At 43.5% G+C, this 18,453-nt stretch overlaps 1 protein-coding gene across 1 annotated transcript in view; it reads left to right on the top strand.

The window, feature by feature from the left end:
* The first annotated feature begins 1,256 nt into the window (after positions 1-1,256).
* The window catches only part of Sms (spermine synthase), a 55,679-nt gene continuing 38,482 nt past the window's right edge, over positions 1,257-18,453 (top strand). Inside the window, exon 1 of the mRNA XM_038316879.1 lies at positions 1,257-1,376. Within this exon, the coding sequence (XP_038172807.1) occupies positions 1,328-1,376 (49 nt within the window). The 5' untranslated portion in view covers positions 1,257-1,327. The remainder of the gene's footprint in view (positions 1,377-18,453) is intronic.

The following is an 18,453-nucleotide window of genomic DNA, read 5'->3' as shown; positions in this document are numbered from 1 at the left end:
CACTGCTACTTTTGTTTCAGCTCAGTTCTGACCACCCAAGCACAACGACCTACCTACCATGCCTATAGGTCACAGGTACACAGTAAAAGCCCTGTGCGGGGTGTACTCTTCCTTCCTTTCCTCTTCCGCCCCTCCGGGAAAGATGAGGCTCAAAAACGTTAAGAGAGAAACCCAAATCGCCACCCACAGAACAAAACCAATTAGAAAAGGCAGAAAAACTGTTTATGAAGTCAGTGCTAGGTTCTTGCAGGACGGTGAAGGGCTCATTAAAACAAACAAACAAACAAACATTAAGTCAATCAACCAAAACCAAAAGGAAACACACCACTAAAACTGCCTAAGGGAAAGCTAAACTTAGTAAGTATTGTGTGTGTGTGTGTGTGTGTGTGTGTGTGTGTGCTGTTGCGGAGGAGATGGAGAATTCACTAATCAGGAGAGGAACCCCACACAATGATGGAGTCTTTTGCCCGGGGATTTTGCTCCTGCAATAAAGGATGGTTTTAGTCCACAGGCACTTTAGTTCTCTTTTGTTCCATTTTGGTGAATACTAATGGTGGAAAATGAGGCCGAGGCTGTAGGGCCTTTGAGGAGAAGAGGCACCACGGAGGGGGAAGTCCTGTGGGAGAGACTCTCAAGTCTACAACTTCTCAGCCTTAGTCCTTGACTCTTTTGTTTTCGAATTTTGCATGAAAATGTCACTTGAATGTCTCTGAACGTTCAATTCTGTTCTCAAATACTTGCCCCTTACCAATAGAAATGTTATTAGTAATCCCATTGGGTTCCACGTGCATTTGAAGAAAAGGCAGGCTGTACTTTTAGAGACTACAGGGGTAGATCCTAGCATTTTATTTAATTTTTTTTTTCACATGGTCAGGAAGTAACTGGGGCCTTGGCTTGGGGAGGAGGGGTAGGCATATAGGGAAGTGTATAGGGAGGCCCCCCGGAAGTCGCGCTGAGCCGTTTAAACCTGAGGTGACCTCCTAACGGATGGCGAATGGCGGGAGAGCCTGGCCAGAGCTTTAGCGCAGGGCGCGGCCATTGGTGACGCACGCCAGGGAGCCGGCGCCCGCGTTTCCACCATTAGCGAGGCCTCACACCCAGCTCTCCAAGTTCGGGGCTGGAGGCGTCCCTGCTTCGCTTCCTCCTCTAGGAGGCGGGTCGGCCCCGCCTCTGCGCCCCGGGTCGCTCCCCGCCGCCCCGCCCACCTCCTACTCCTGGCCTCCCCCGGCGCAGCGCACTCCCCGCCGGCCCGCAGCTTGACACGCCGCGCGGTCCCTCAGTCTCCCGCGGTCGCCTCCCCAGGCATGGCACAGGGCCTCGCCGCACTATGGCAGCAGCAAGGCACAGCACGCTCGACTTCACGCTCGGCGCCAAAGGTGAGGGCGCCGCTCGCCACCTGCACCGGCGCCTCTGCGGCGGCAGCGGCGGTGGCGGCCGCGCGATCGTTCCCTCCGCGCCTGCGGGGCTGAGGCCAGGGCCAGGCTCCGGGGCGCGCGCGGCGGACTGAACAATGCGGGCGACCGCGCGGCGCCTGCGTCTCCCCCGGCTGCGGCGCTAAGCACGCCGCTGCGGGCCCTCGTGCATCGGCGGAGGCCGCGCCGCGCCCCTCCGCTCCCCGCCGTGCTTGGTGCTCGGTCCTCTCCGCGCTCGCCGGTGGCCGCACTGCGGGGCCTGGGGGGGAGCTGCGGCGATGTGTGCCAGCCGCACCGCCCTTCCGGGCCTGGATCGTAGGTCCACGCGGGCTCGCTGCCCTCCACGCCCCGCTGGAGGGTAAATCCCTTTCAGGCTGTGGGGCGCGGCGGATCCCCGGTGGGGGCGGGTGCCGGGGCGCTGTGGCCGGTTCGAGGCATGACCCGCGAGGCAGGCCTGGGCCGGGGGTGTGCGCGGCGCGGGACTGCTGCCCACGCCACCTTTTCCTGTGCTGGCAGGCTGCTGAATTTCCCTCTTGGGGGTGGGGTGGGGGTTTCCCCTCGAGGATAGCCAGGGCTGGAGAAGGACCAGGGCCACTTAGCGCACGCAAGGTTCTTAGTCCACTGTGTAGGAGACCGAACCTCCGAAAAGGGACCCGGAGGACAGAGAAAGGAAACGATTATTATTCTTGGGGGTGGGGGGGGGAAGGATGAGATTTGGGCGCGGGAATTATAGCCACCACCATCACTTCTAATCTGCGAGGCTCAGAAACTCGAGCCTGGTCTTCCCAGAAAAGGCTGGGAGAATCTATCGCGGACTGGAATTTGGAGGGTAGGGATGCATTGCGGGCTTCTTTTCTTTGAGAGAACCAAGCATGGGCGCAGGGGGCGGGAATGATGGGGCCTTTAAACGACTGCTGCCGACTTGCATGTGCACTTCCCAGATCATCCCACATGCAGTGTTCTGCTCAGACCTTGCCTTTTCTCTGGTTTCTCAATTAATGGAACAGCCTTTCTGTTGGGATTTTTAACATCAATTAATGGAACAGCCTTTCTGTTGGGATTTTTAACATCAATTAATGGAACAGCCTTTCTGTTCGGATTTTGAACATCAATTAATGGAAAAGCCTTTCTGTTCGGATTTTTAACATCAATTAATGGAACAGCCTTTCTGTTCGGATTTTTAACATCAATTAATGGAACAGCCTTTCTGTTCGGATTTTTAACATCGACTTTGTTGCTTAAGGAACTTCTGAGCGCTCACTTGGTACTTTTTCCTTCAATCCTAAAATATCTCAGAGAGCACAAGATCAATAATTTAAAGACAAAAAAAAAATTAAATCTGTGGATTTGGAGCAAAGTCTGGCTTTCAGTCTGCCTTTTCTAATTGGTTTTGTTCTGTGGGTGGCGATTTGGGTTTCTCTCTTAACGTTTTTGAGCCTCATCTTTCCCGGAGGGGCGGAAGAGGAAAGGAAGGAAGAGAACACCCCGCACAGGGCTTTTACTGTGTGCCTGTGACCTATAGGCATGGTAGGTAGGTCGTTGTGCTTGGGTGGTCAGAACTGAGCTGAAACAAAAGTAGCAGTGCTCACTAGCCACTTTTCTTAGGGGAGGCTGGCGGGAAGGGAGGCGACTGGGAAAGCGTCCATAGCTAAGATGGTACTTGGGTGGTGGGGCTGGAGGGGAATGTAAGATCACAAAGGCTTTCCTGAGAGTTAGTTACCTTGGCCGCTTTCAGGGCTGACTGGCTAATGGGAATTCTAGCACCCCGGGAATTGGGTGGTGAGGAAAGTGAAGAGCCTGGCGAGCGGAGCAAAGGCCCCCCCAACTGGGAAGGGGTGAATTTGGGGGATGTGTCCCCTCGTGTAATCCCCAGGGGAACACTTCTCTTAATCCTTCAGGGACTGGAGGGACAGTGGGCTCAGCATGGGGTCAGAAAAATTCTAGCCCTTCCAGAGACGATTGAACCTTCTTCCGCTTAGTTTCAGTGTAGAGCATGAAGGGCGAGGGCACGCGTGTAAAGCTCGGTGAAAGGCGCTTAAGACTGAAAGTCAAGCATTAGCTGTTAATGTTTTAACTTGCACTTTGTTCCGAATTAAAACTGAGAAAACTGGAGCCAGGCATATTGGCAGACTTTTAATTCCTGCACTCAGGTGTGTCTTGAGGTCTCTAAATCCCTTCCAGTTTGGTTAGATCCTTTCTCAAAACAACAAATAAACAAGAAAGGATTGGGCACGCGGTGTCTCCTCCCTGTGGAGAAGCAAGAATTCAAGGCCAACCTGGGCTGGAGAGTGAGAGTCCACCTCAAAAAAACCTCATGATCGCAAAGAAAGCTTTGATAATACGGTGATGAACCTTTTAGAAAAAAAAGAAGCCAACTATATTCAGCTGTATGTTTATAGGTGTGTAAGATCTGGAATTCTTAAAATGATCCGTCACTAAATAAAGCCTAAGGCATGGCCTTGCCATCCACATTCACATTTGGAAAATGGGGTGATTTGACTACATCGTAAGGATTTTTAAATTCCTTTTCTTTTCAATAAAGGGGTGCTTGGTGAGAGATCCATGTGTGAGGTCAACATTTAATTGTTGATAATGAGTCAAAGGCATTACTCCTGGCGTGTAAGTATTGGATGTGACTCAAGGGTGAGTCAAATGGTTGTAGAGCTTGGGTGCATGTTCTCCCCCCTCCCATTTGTCAGTAATCCTTCCTAAGGGAGCAGTTTTATGATGTGATTTCAGTGGAATTAAACTTGAACTACTTTGCACTGTTACTGTTTCCGTTTCAGTCTAACCTGGTTACCAATGGAAGCTAACTTCAACCCAACCAACCACTTAAGTCTGGTGGTAGTCCTTAGCGCACTGGCTGATGAAGTCACCCAGAAGATTGTTTCCACTAAAACAAATGCTGGTTTTATTTATTTAAGATGTATTTTCACTTTATGTGCATTGGTGTCTCATCTGCCTGTGTGTCTGAGTGAGGGTGTCAGGTTCCCTGGAACTGGACTTACAGACAGTTGTGAACTGCCATGTGGGTGCTGGGAATTGAACCTGGGTTCTCTGGAAGAGCAGCCAGTACTTTTAACCACTGATCCATCTCTCTAGCCCAACAAAGCTCATCTTGGGTCATCCTGTAAGTAAAGTGTTGGACTCTGCGGACGGTTGATTCCAGGAAACATGAGATTCTCTTTTTTCAGCTCAACGCTAACAAGAATAAATTGGTCCCGTGGTGTAGTTGGGCATCCTGGGACTGGTGGAGGACACAATTCTTTTTGTTCTGGTCCCAGCCCCTAATCAGGATGCTGGCTATGTAGAGCTGAGCGAGGCCTTATATCCTCTCCGTGCTTGTTGGAGCAGTATCTTGCCAGCTAGTCAGCTCTGAAAACTTAGGTTAACTATGGTTCTTTTTGTCTTTTCTTGGGCTGGCTATATCCAGGAGGCTGATTTCTGAAGTGATCTAGGTCGTGGATCATTGTAGATGATACAAATGGTACATTGTAGATGGTGGGTAAATGTTAGTTGTGTGCACACCTTTCCTTTATTGAATTACTTCCCAAAGTAACATGCTTCTCCCCACCCACCCCTCTTTCTTTTTGGTTTTTGGATACAGGCTTTCCCTATGTAGCCCTGGCTGTTTGGGAACTTGCTGTGTAGACCAGGCTGGCCTTGAATCAACAGAGATCTTCCTGCTTCTGCCTCCTGAGTGCTGAGATTAAAGATGTGATCACCAGCCAGGCCCAACATGAGCAACAGGACTGGTAAAAATGTAAAATTACAGACCACTGCAGAACAAATTTACTAGTTTTAGCTATAATATGTGACATAAAAATATAATTAAAAATATGATTTTGGACTAGGCACATGTCTTTAATCCCAGCACTAGGGAGGCAGAGGCAAGTGGATCTCTATGAGTTCAAGGCCAGCCTGGTCTACAGAGTGAGTTACAGGACAGCCAGGGTTACACAGAGAAACCCTGTCTTGGAAAACCAAAAAAAAAGTTTTTATTGGTGATAATGAATAGGAGTGAGTAGTTGGGGAGAAGATGCAGAGTTTCGACTAGTGAAAAATACGGATGTGTATTTTGCCACATTCAAATCCACAGGCTCCTTGGGTTGGATTTACTGGTCCCTTGGGCTTCTCTGGATGCCAAGAATAGAATGTAGGCTGGAGTGAGAGCACTGGGATTGCCCCACAACTTTATTTTACTTGGAGTAAGTTTTATTAGGACCAGGTTTGCCTTTGACGCATGCTTGTGAATCTTTGGCAGCTCTAGTCCACATTTTAAATATTAATAAATTAGGCCCATTGAGGTTTCCAGATGGGGGTGTGGCTTGTGCATTGCAAACTGGCCTTAACTCAAGATCCTCTTGCATACTGAATGATGGTATGAGTAGGATGCCTCATCTATCCTCCCTGAGATTTTCAACCTTTATGTGATATAGCCTATTTGATTACAAGGCCTTTGTTGCTTTCCTAATTGCAAAACCCCTTAATTTAAGGTAGTGACTCAGTTGGGCTGTTTTATCATGGTCCACACTGTGAGGAGGAATTTGGCGGTTCTGGAGAAATAGGGTTGGAAACTTAGGTCCATTTACCTAGCATACATGAAGCCCTATTTTCATCACTCCCACAGGCCTGTAATCCCAATATTTAGGTGGAGCATGAAGATCGGAAGTTGAAGCCATCCTAAACTGTACAGTGAGTTTGAGGGCAGCCCTGGATACATAAGACCCTGTCTCAAACGAAACAGAGCAAGTAAAACCAAAATCTGAGACTGTACATATGCTACTCACAGCTAGTCTGATAAATATGTTAAAGGTGCCTTCAAAGCCCTGCTACAGCCCAAAATGTCAGTAGTGCTCATGTAGGGAATTCTGGCTTAAGTATGGCTAGACATTTCAATTAATAGTATGATAAACTATCAGTAAAATACCTTTGATCTTTGATCTTATCTGTTTTGCATGTAAATTGTTATGGAAGGCACCACTTCCCCCAAGGTGCTGGTTGTTAGGGTCTAGGGATTACCTCCTACCCAGCCTGTGGAAATCTGTGGCTCTCCCAGTTTCCCTTGGTGAACTATTTTCTGGTGGAAGGATCCTTTTTTGTGTGTGACTTCAGAGGCTAAAATGAATTGTAAAGCTTTAACCAGTTTTGATTCTATTTAAGCCTTTTTTTTTTATTCACCAGCTTTCATCCGTTCATTCAGTACACTGTCTCCTTCACAAAGGATTTTCTTGTGCCTTTTGGCTTTAGCCTTGGAGCCTTGGGATTCTGGAAGTGAGGAATGAAAACTGTGATCCCACCCTATGTTGAACTTATATGAGTGTCTTAAATTTGCATCATAAATGTCTTCGGTTAATTCTGATGCTGATAAAAATAGAAAGTTCACTGCACTAGACTCTTAACAAAAGCCAAAAACCTCAAGTCTGCTTAAGAGTTCTCACTGCTTTTTCAGAGGACCAGAGTCACAGCTCAGAATTGCCTGTACCTTCAACTCTATGAGGATCTGCTGCCTTCTGGCCTCCACCAGTATCTCCAAAGACACAGGAGAATAAAAACAAACAAAAGACAATCCCCCCCCCCCAATGTTATCAGATTACTTTGATATACTTAATCCCAAGAACCCCCTCAGGCCTGTCCTAGAGTCTTACCGAGTGTACTTGAAGACTGCACTCAACTCACTGCTCTTCTGCTTCTAGTTCTTGGCCATGGCCTCACTCACCATTTGTCTCCATTGGCAGAAGCGCTGGATCATTTGGTCCCTTTTCTCAATATATTCCTGGGTCCCCAGTACCTTGTGGAAAAACATAAAATCATTATCAGCCCAGAAGATCCATTCCTATCTAGTTCTTTTTTGGTTTTTTGAGACAGGGTTTCTCTGCAGCTTTTAGACCTATCTAGTTCTTAACTCTTAGCACAACCCCTGTCCCCCAGTCTTTTGCTTTGCTTGGAGGGTTGGCTCAGAATTGAACAGCTTGGGAGGGAGACATTGATTCTACTTTGCTAGGGTTTTTTTTTTTTTTTTTTTTTTTTTTTTTACCTTAAGTGAATTGTCTTTGAAATGTTTTATGGACTGCTTGGAAGAGGGCCCCAGTTAGAGTCTGCCTTTCTTTTGGCTTGCCTGTTTGGTTTACTTTGTTGTGAGTTTTATTTATTTTCTTTCTTTTTTAATGAACTTCTCTTCCTCTGGATTTGTAGAAGATTCTTAGTAGCACTGATCATTTTCCAGATGACTCCAGGCAAAATAATCTTCCATTGCTGGGAGATTTGTTTTGTGAGCCTGCCATAAAAAATTTGATCAACATTTATTGTATAAAAATCAAAAAATAATGAAAAATGTATAAACCATAGTGTTTGTATTCTATATAGAGTACTTCCTACATGATCTCAATTTCTTTAAGCTGCTGAAGGAAGCATATGGTAAAATTAATTTGTAATTTATATTAAGTAGTCTTTCCTAGCTTTCACTGAATGCTTCTCTCTTGTTTTAAATGCTTTGGGAGGGACACTGGCTGTTGAAAACATTATAACCAAGGCGCTGAGAGCCGCCTCCTCCCCTCCCAATAGAGGAGAGGTACTTTTTCAAGTCAACTGAAGCCCTATGTGAGCCATTAAAGAGAGGAGTTTCCAGTTGAATAACTGGTAGGCAATTTGTTTTGTTTGTTTTGATAAAAGAAAGCCAGTTTGGTTTTTCTGTTAGAGGAATTACCAGTTTGGAATCTTCTCATCTCTCCTGCATACACTTAAATTGGCTGTATTTGAATTGGCAACTCCTTTAAAGAGTTGAGACTACAGCCCTGAGGCCTTTAATAGCTTTGATCCTTGGTGTTCTTCGGTTTTGGATTTGGTATCTTAAAGATTAGAGTTGCCACTCTTTAATTTAATTGCAACTCCATAACCTATCTCCACTAACCCTTGTAGCTAAGGATTCATCTATTAAACTACTGGACATTTGCAAGGGTGTGGTAGTATATACCTGTGATCTGTAGACAGTGTGGATACTGAGGTAGGATGATCACAAGTTCATGCCAAGACTGGGCTGCAAAGCAAGACATTAAATTGTCTTATGGTTATGTATTTAAAAATTTCTCCAGTATGGCTATTAGTGAGTTTACTTTTAGAGTCAATAATTATTCTAGTTGTTTAATCCACCATTTCACTACAATTGTAACCCAAACCTGCTGGTGAGCCCTGCAGCTCCAACCAACCATTTCATGGTAGTTTAATTACAAGCTTGGTTCTTTTGAAAAGTGAAGAAACCTCCTCAATTGAATCTGCAAACCAAGTATGTAAACCATGCACAAATGCTCTTTTAAACTCTTAACAACTAGGCACTTTTCCAGACCTCAGGAAAAACAGTTCTGCTGCCCTACGGTGTGATGAGCCTGGATTTCATTAAATTGGTAGTGTCATCTGTGTTCTTGGAGAAACCATTGAGGAAGTAGCAATACCAGTAATCAAATGCATTGATGTTTTTAAGCCCCAAACTAAAAGGAGCTAGGAGGAACCAATAGCTTTTCTTGCTTCCCTGAGCTGATTTAACTGGATAGTTTAACAAATGCATCTTAATTCCTTCTCCATAAAGGCATTAATAAGACCAAAATCACACACATTGTGTTGTTGGGTGGGATAATCAATAAAATGCTTGGGAGAGTGTCAGATGAGATATAAAATACTTAACACCAATTACAATATTTAGGGATGAATACTTTGAAACTGTGCCAGCCGATAACGATGCTCAGATAGATAGGTATAAAGAGGTGCAAATTAGCTTACTCAGATTTGGAAAGTTCTGGCAAAAGAGAGGTGGAAATAATAAGTTGGCTTGTGATTTGAACCCAGGTCTTATTTAAAGCCCCTGTCCCACGTTATTGGTTAAAGTAGCCAGTGTTTGTATGACATGATTATTTTTAACCTAGAATGGAAATTTACTTAGTAAGAATCCTGAGCAATGTCTATGTGGCTGCTTTCTTTAATACTGAATTCTCTTTTCCAGGAGTACATATCAGTGATATGCATGCCCAAGGGCCTTCCAGATTTTTTTGTTGGCGTAGAACATAGAATTGAATGTAGAAGGTTTCTGAAATGTAGTTCAATGAAAAAATAACTTTGAAAAAAGATTATTTTCAGGACCAAAGCCTTGGATCACTCTCTGGGAAAGTACATTTTATAAAGTGGCATGTTTTATAATGGTGCTTAATGTTAAAGCTCAGAGTATCATACTGAAGCCTAAGTGCCTCCGTTCTGTTTGGAAGTGTTGGCAATGAGGTACCCTAGGCCTTCCTGTGCAAATAGCAGATATTTCTAGTTTGGAGCAGGTGACTTTGGTGTTAGAAGAAAGAACTTTCCATCTGCTTAAGTCCTTTTGCTATGAGGTATAAAAATTTGGTAAGATTTGAAAAAAAAAAAAACTGGGTTGACAAGGTGACTCAGCTGGTACAATCCCTGAAACCAACTCCCTTAAGTTGTTCTTTGACGTCTACAAGTGGGCATACATACAAAACAAATGCAAAAAAACCCAACATGCTTTGTTTTTCTTTGAATAAAGAATCTGACTTCAGGAGACTGCAGAAAAAGAAACTGCTGAAGTAGTCATTTATAGAGTCTTTCTTTTCTTTCTTTCTTTCTTTCTTTCTTTCTTTCTTTCTTTCCTTCCTTCCTTCCTTCCTTCCTCCCTCCTTCCCTCCCTCCCTCCCTCCCTCCCTCCCTCCTTCCTTCCCTCCTTCCTTTCTTTTATTGATATAACTCTTCTCTGTGGTCCTGGCTGCCCTGGAACTCCCTACATAGACCAGTCTGACCTAGAACTCCTAAAACAGTGGTTCTCAACCTTCCTAATGCTGTGACCCTTTAATACAGTTCCTCATGTTGTGGTGACCCCAATCATAATATTTTTATTGCTACTTCATAACTGTAGTTTTGCTGCTTTGTAAGTTATAATGTAAATATCTGATATACAGAGTATCTGACATGCGACCTCAAAGAGGTTGTAACCCACAGGTTGAGAACCACTGACTTAGACACTGAATAACGAAGCCACCTGACACCCCTAGGAAGGACTCAGTCAAGCATCACAAGTCATCCTGTGATAAATCAGCTTAAGCAGCATGCATTCAGAAGGGGAAAAGAGTAAACTCAGGCTACAGCTGTGAAGAGAACCAAAGCAGAAAAGAACATTAAAAGAAAACATCTGACCCTTTATAGTGGCAACATTGGTATCTTTGTGAGGTATAAAAGGTCCCCAGCCACCACTTTCCAGAGCATTGGGACACATCTCAGACTGGCCCCGAGATAGGAGAGTGGTAATAATTTCCTTTAGCTTCATTTAGAAAGGGAGCACATAAAAAGTGGGATCGGCCAGGCCTGGTGTGCATGCCTATAATCTCAGCTTAGGAGGACAAGGTAATCAACCTTGTCTTAAAATAAAATGCACCCCACCCACCCCACCCCCTGCAAATAGTTGGAGACATAACTCAGGGTCATAGGACTTCCATAGCAGGCACAAAGGTCCTGGGTTCCGTAGCACAAGATGAAGAAAATGGGATTCCCACTTCTAGAAATCCTTTAAGACCTTTCTTTACTCACTAACTCTAAGTGGACAGAATTCCTTACAAGTAAGGTCCCTAATATTGCTGTGTTTCATAGATTTTTATCTCATCATATGTGCCAAACTGTGAATCAGCACTGAAATAGTATTCAAAGAGATTAAACAGTTAAAACATTATGTACTTTGTGGTGGCAAAAATCATGTTTTTGGGAACTATTCCTCAACAAGTTTCCTTGCTGGGTAGTGGTGGCCTTTAATCCCTGTACGCAGAGGCAGTGAGTTCAAGGCCAGCCTGGTCTACAAGAGCTAGTTCCAGGACGGCCAGGGCCGTTACACAGAGAAACCCTGTCTTGAAAGAAACAAAACAAACAACAACAAAAAGAAGCCTCCTCCACAGCACTATCAGCAATTTCGTATTTATGTGAGGTCCTTCAAAATGGACCTCTGAGTAGCTTACTTAGCGCCTAGATGGCGAGAGAAATGCCATGGTAGAATGGTAAAGAGATAGAAGACAAACAATCTAAGCATGAACAGAGCCATGTGCTGTGACAAATTCCAGATGGGAAAAGGACCATGTGAAGGGCCTGGGAACCTGTACTTCCAAATGTTTCCAGATGACTCAGAAGCGGGCAATCAACCTCACTGGCTTTCTGTGACCTAAAGGCAGAGGAATAGGAAAACTTTCTGGAAAGGTCCACATAGAGTAATCAGATGCTGTAGGCTCCAAGTCCCAGATTCTCAAAGTGCCTTTACCTGTTATTTACAACTCTTTAAAAATGCTTAGCTGGAGGGTCAGATTAGACCAGGGCGGCTGAGCAGGATTTGGCTCAAGGACTTTAATTTGCTGACCCCTGGGTCTAAGGTCTTTTCTAGTTCTAAAGTCTTAATCAACAAGGACATTTAGCTCTAATTTGACAATCCGAATTTTCGAAGTGGCTTCTTAGAAGTTAAGCCTCAAATAACACAAGCACTATTTCCTGCAGTTATGTCACCAACTTATTAATTAAATGCTAGAGAAAACTGTCAATCATCTATAAGATGCCTGTTCTTTATGGAGTATTTGGAAATAACATTGGCAACTAGTGAAAACCATCCCATGACAGAGAATGTTTAGGGGGAACAGTTTCCATTTTAAAGTTTCAAATCACCAATCTTTGTTCCCACTTTAAGAAAAAAAAAAAACTGGGAGAACATCAAGGAAAAACTCTCATTAAAAAAAAATAAATTAGGGAAATAACAAACCAGCAAGTCTGGCAAAGGAAAAAAGAGAAGTCATGCCAATACTAGGAAAAAAACAATAACATCAAAATGGGCTACCATTGCAGACCCCATAGGCACCAGAAGGCCAGGAGAATATTACAAATAATCTGACCCAGAAACAAACTTGACACCTTCCAAAAGAAATGGGCCAATTCCAACAGCACAGAATGCTACAATTTATTCAATATGAAATGGGGAATAGCTTAACAACCTTACAACTAAAAAAACAAAACAAAACCAAAAAACCTTAATTTGAATTGTGTAAACTCTAAAGACAGGGTAGATGAGATACCTCAGCAGGTGAAGACTCTCACCACCAAGCCTGACAACCTAAGTTCCATACCTGGGATCCAGGTGGTAGAAGGAGAGAAACAATTCCCACACCTTGTCTTCTGATCTCCACAGGTGCTTGCACTCTGTCTCACACAACATGTAGATAAGTAATGTAATTTTAAAAAGGACTCCAAAGAACTAAATAATTCTAACAAACATTCAAAGAAAAATTACCTTCGTTTTGCCATAACGGAAGAAGACAGAGGAGAGGAGGTTTCAATTTTATGAAGTCAGCGATATTGGAATACCAAAACCCCCAACAAAGATAGTCCAAAAACAGACAGCTGCAGTTCAAAAAAAAATCCCTTGTGAACATAGACACAAAGCCTATAGCAAGCTGGCGGACAAATCCTTTGCAAATAGGATTCAACAGTTTAGAAAAATAATTACATAAATGACCAAGTGGTAGCTTCATCTGGGTATTCAAGAATGTTTCAATCGTTTAAAAAAAATGTCAGTAACGAAATCTTATCCAGTATATTATAGGCCAAAGAAAAACTTCACACCATTATACTAAATTAGGATAGGAAAAGTAATTTAATAAAATCTAACACCTCTTCAAGATAAAGAAAAAGAGAACTGAGGCTAATTTCCTTAATTCCCTGAAGGGCATCTACAAAGTCTACTTTACACAATAGCAAATAGTGAGCAGCTTCCCTCTCTAAGGGTAACAAGGCCCGTCTGTTCTCACCACTGCCAGTAAACCAGCCAAGAAGTCAAGCCAGATCAGCAAAGCACACAGTTTAACAGCTTTCCTAAGGTAAACCAGGTAGTAAGTGGTAGGTCCAGGACTGAAGCAGGTAGACTCCAAAACCCATTTAATTTCTCTATTTTATGTGGGGCTGGCATTTTGTGTCATAACATGTGTAATGTCACAGGTCAGAGGAGGGATCTCCGGGCATGCCACTTAATTTGTCAAGCTTGGCGGCAGACGTCTTTTACTCCTTACGTTAGTGGTTCTCAACCTGTTGCAACTCCTTTGGTGGTCGAATCACCCTTTCACAGGGATTGCATAGTGAATATTTACATTATGACTCATAACAGTAGCAAAATTGCAGCTATGAAGTAGCAATGAAAAAATTTTATTGTTGGGATGTACCACAACAGAAACTATATTAAAGGGCACAGCATTAGAAAGATTGAGAACCTCTAATAACTCATAGCAACTAACAGTATTTATCTTTCCCTCAAATAAAAGGCAGGCCTTAGCAAAGGCTCCATCCCTATGCTTTTTTTAAGACTCATTTACTTTTGCTTTATGCATATGATTGTTTTGCCTTCATTTTATATCTGTGCATCATATGTTTGCAGTGCTCCCGGAAACCAGACGAGGGCACTGGATCCTCTGGACCTGGAATTACAGACTGCTATAGTTGCCACATGGTTGCTGGGAACCAAACTCCAAGACTTCTGGAACAGCAGCAGGGGCTCTTAACCCACTGAGCCATCTCTCCAGCCCCCCTGTGCTTTGTAAAAATTTAAACAATTTTAAGGATGACATGCATAGATGTGCTTATGTGAAGGGGAAAAAAGCTCAGAGGCCTTAACTCTAGACAAAGACCTATCTATACACAACTAAGGAATCCTGAGAGCAGGAGAAATAGTGTTTGGTATTGGTTATCCAATACCAAATGATCAGCCCTGAAAATCTATATACCAGTAACTTCATACAGACCAAGCATGTTGTATTTATTTAGGAGTGTGTGTCTGTCTGTATGGAACAATAAATAAGAGGCCATGAATTTGAAAGAGCAATGGGGCAGAAGTATTCATGGGAAGGCTTAGGGAGAAGAAAGAGGGAAATGGCATAATTATGATCTCAATACGATTTAAAAACAAAAATTAAACCGATTTTACATTTTTTAGTTTAGTTTGTGTGTATGTGTACATGCATGTGCACTGGCGCCATGGTTCCTGTCCCAAGGCATTGTACCATAGTGCCTGAGCCACAGTGTGCGTATGGAGGTCAGAGGACAGCCGGGAGGAGTTAGTTTTCCTCCACTGTGGCTTCTAGGTTCATGTGACTTGGCAGCAAGCACCTTTAGTCACTGAGCCATATTCCAGTCTACTGTGCTTTATTTCTCTACCTTGATTGCATTCTCCCGTAGGTTAAATTAGAAGGAAGATTAGAGTTTGCTCTCCAGGTGAACATAGGCTGTGAGGGTGAAGCTAGACCTGGGCTTGTCTCCCTCTCTAGACTCCTAGTTTTGTGAAGAAAATGGTCTTAGAAGGAAAGAGGGGATATAGTTTCTTATTGGCATTTTTGTTTCCAAACCAAAGAAGGCTCAGAATTGTATGCCAAATTACATTTTTTTAAGCTCCTCTTCCACTTACCAGGCTTATAGAGCACAGGTTGATTTGACTGATTTTTAAAGTGAAACAACTGCATCTGCCCACCATCTAGGGTAGGTATGTTATGGGAGGCTATTACTGGCCCCATTGTGTCCTTAGAAATGTCTGTCCCTTTAACTCTTTTCTGTTGCAGTGGAAATGGGATGGCAGTGCAGGGAAATTAGCAGCACATTTCCATTATGTTATAACTTGGTATGTTGTAAATTCTAAGAAATAGTCATTGTGGCTAGTACTTCATAAACATTTCCATCTGGCTTGCCTTAATGTGTGTTTGCGTACAAGGAGTCTGGCTGTTATTTCTGTGTTGGTGCTACATGGCTGTTAATCTAACTTCAGTTGGCCTTTTTTTCTTATTTCTTCCTGAAGTTAATGTTTCTTGGTCAGGTTGCTCTTTATGAACATCAGAAACCGTGGTCTAGAGCAAGCCTGACTGAAAATTGCTGGCCTCATCGTTGTCCTGGTCTGCATTTTGCAGACCATACTTCTCTTCTGCAACTGAAGAGCAGTAGGAGCTCCGGCAGCAGGACAGTTGCACAGGAACAGCCCTGTGGTCCCCACATACCGTCCCCAGAACTTAAAAGAGTGCTGTTTAGACATTTCCTGTTGGATGATGAGAGCAGATGGAAAGACTCCCTACCTACCCTGTGGTCCTTTTACCTGCTGTCTTGCAGCTGTGCCTGAGCCTAGCAGAGACTTGTGTTGGAGGGACTTTGTCTTTCCTTGGTTATCTCTGAGTAAACAGGAATAGGAAGGCTCAGCTCATTTCTTTGAGTTTATTCTGACCTCTTTATTAAGTTATGATCCACATTGTAACAGACACCACTAATTGTATTTCTAAAAGCTTTTAAATTTTATTTATGCGTATGCGTACGTAACTGTGTTTGGGTGCCTGAAGAGGTCAGAAGGAGGCATAGGAATCCTTTGGAGCTGGACTTATATAATCAGTAGTGAGTTGCTTGATGTGGGTGTTGGGAACTGAACCTAGGTCCTCTGGAAGAACTTGTGCTTTTAGCCCAGAACCTGCATTTTCTTAAAGGTATTGAGTCTTTACTTGGGCCCACAAGATAACTAAGAAAAAGATGAAAGCCGGCATCTGTCTTCATTTGTGTCCTGTCTTTTTTACTTTAGGTCAGACTCCTGCTTGATTCTGCTAAAGCTTGGTGATCACTAAGAAGTATGTCTACCTAATGTAGTAGGTACTAAAGTATGTCTATCTCATTCCCCTTTAAGGCTGAGAAGAGCCATTTATCTAAGCCCACAGTTACCCTAGATTACTAGAACAGTAAGATCTTGCAGGTCAAGCATAGCCTGTTAGAATTGCTGGGACCAGGTTTTGAAACTCCATATGCAACTTGATATATGATTCTCTGACTGTATGATAGTTTTCAATATAATATCTACAGAGTTCTGTGACTATCACCATAGTCAGTCTTAGAATATTTTCATTGCTTTGGAAAGAAACCTTGTTATTCCCTAGTTGTTAGCCTAGTTCCTTCTGACTTTTTTTTAAAAGTAATTTATTTAACTTTATTTTATGTGAATTGGTGTGAAGGTATCAGAGGTATCAGATCCCCAGAAACTGGAGTTAAAGACAGTTTTTAGCTGTGATGTGGGTGCTGGGAATTGAACCCGGGTCCTCTAGAAAAACAGCCAGTGCTCTTAACCCCTGAGCCATTTCTCCAGCCCCACTTCTGATTAATTTATCATCGATTCCTCCCATGTTCTGGCAACAGCTATCTTTCAGAGTTAGCATTTATGATCACATTATAGAGATAGAATTGTGTGTTCTGTAATTTAGACTTCCTTACTGTGAAGGCTTTTAAAATGTATGCACACATACACACTTGTTACACACACACACACACACACACACACACACACACACACACACAGAGTGGTGCATGCCTATAGTCTCATCTACTAAGGAGGCTGAGGCAGGAGAATCGCTTGAGTCCAGGAGTTTGGGCTTAGCCTGAACAACATAGTCAGACTGTCACAAAACAAAACAAAAAACAAGGCACTGGAGAGATGGCTCAACCCTTGCTGCTCTTGCTGCCTTTCCAAGGCACTCTGATTCAGCGAGTTTCCAGTGCTCATGTTGGATGGGTGGCCTGCAACTGGTGCAACTCTGGCTCCAGGGCATCTGATTCGGTCTTCTGGTCTCCTCAGCACCTGCATGTATTTTATGCATACATTTACACAAAAGACTACAAATGCACATAAATAAATAAAAATTTAAACACTTCCCTTTATAGTAATATTTTATTTGTGTTTTAATAAATAAAGCTTGCCTGAAGATCAGAGTGCAAAGCTAGCCACACTAGTCAGTCAGCCATACAGACCAGGCAGTGGTGGCACACACCTTTAATCCAGCAGCCATACTACTCCGCCATAGAGGCTGGGCAGTAGAGGTGCACACCTTTAATCCCAGCACTAGAGAGGAATATAAGACAGGAGGAAACAGGAACTCAGGGTCTCAGTCTGCAGTCACACTGAGAATAGGCTCACCCGGTCTTGGTAGAGGTAGGAACTCTGTAGTGGCTGGCTGCTTTGCTTTTCTGACCTTCTTTACTTTTCTGATCTTTTTTGCTTTTCTCATCTTCAGGTTGAACCCCATGTCTCTGGGTTTTTATTATTCGTGTTGCATCCTCTCAAAAAAGAAAAGAAAAGAAAAGATAAAAGAAAAAAACAAAACATCATACCTCTCCCCCCCACCCCCCAACAGACACTGCCCAACCAAACCAAACAAAATAACCAGCAAATTTCTGGAAACTTTAGGGAATACTTGGGTGAGAATAAGCCTGTGAGTGGTGCTTTATAGTCTTTTACAAAAGGAATCATGCCAGTGGTTGGTAATTCCTGAATACGCATTTCTTTTTGGATTGCCATAATTCACATAGAAGGCATTTTAGTGTACAGTTACAAGTTTGAATCAATGCCTGCAGTTGGGTGCTCATCATTGCTGCTCCTGCTACTACTACTACCACCACCACCTCCTCAAATGGATTTTTAAGGAGGCTGTCTAAGAGACTTCAAAGTGGATTGTATTCTGGTGTTCCTTGCTTCCTCTTTTGGGATTGATTATAGGTCTATAAAAAAAAACCCAAAGTTAGTTTATGTGTGAAAGGAAACTACATGGCTTAAGCCTAAGTTCTTTAGCTCTGAATGCGCACTAAAGTGAGTCTGGGGTTTAGGAGAAAGAACTTTGGTGTGTTGGTAGTTCCCCTTCAGGCGGCTGCAGAGTGTCTCTCCATGTAAAAGCTTCAGAGCTTTGGAAAGACCAAGTTGCAGTTGCTTAGTTTGCAGCTGCTGTAGGAGTGGCAGTGGCCTTCTGTCTCCTAGCTCAACACTTTTAGCCTGTGATGATGAGACTGTTTAAACATCCCATGGAGTTTAAATAGCTTAAGCCCTACTGTGGGAGAGTAGCTTTGGTGGGGGATTAATGATGAGGTGTGGAATTCCCAGGCTTTACAATTAAAAATATGCTTGGCCAGAATAGAAATTCAACACCCTCCCATTTCAGAAGCCAGATGCTGTGTGAATGTGAAAGCCAAA

This window comes from Arvicola amphibius, chromosome X (genome assembly GCF_903992535.2).
Source record: "Arvicola amphibius chromosome X, mArvAmp1.2, whole genome shotgun sequence".
Taxonomy (NCBI): Eukaryota; Metazoa; Chordata; class Mammalia; order Rodentia; family Cricetidae; genus Arvicola; species Arvicola amphibius.
This window is presented reverse-complemented; position numbering and strand designations above follow the sequence as displayed.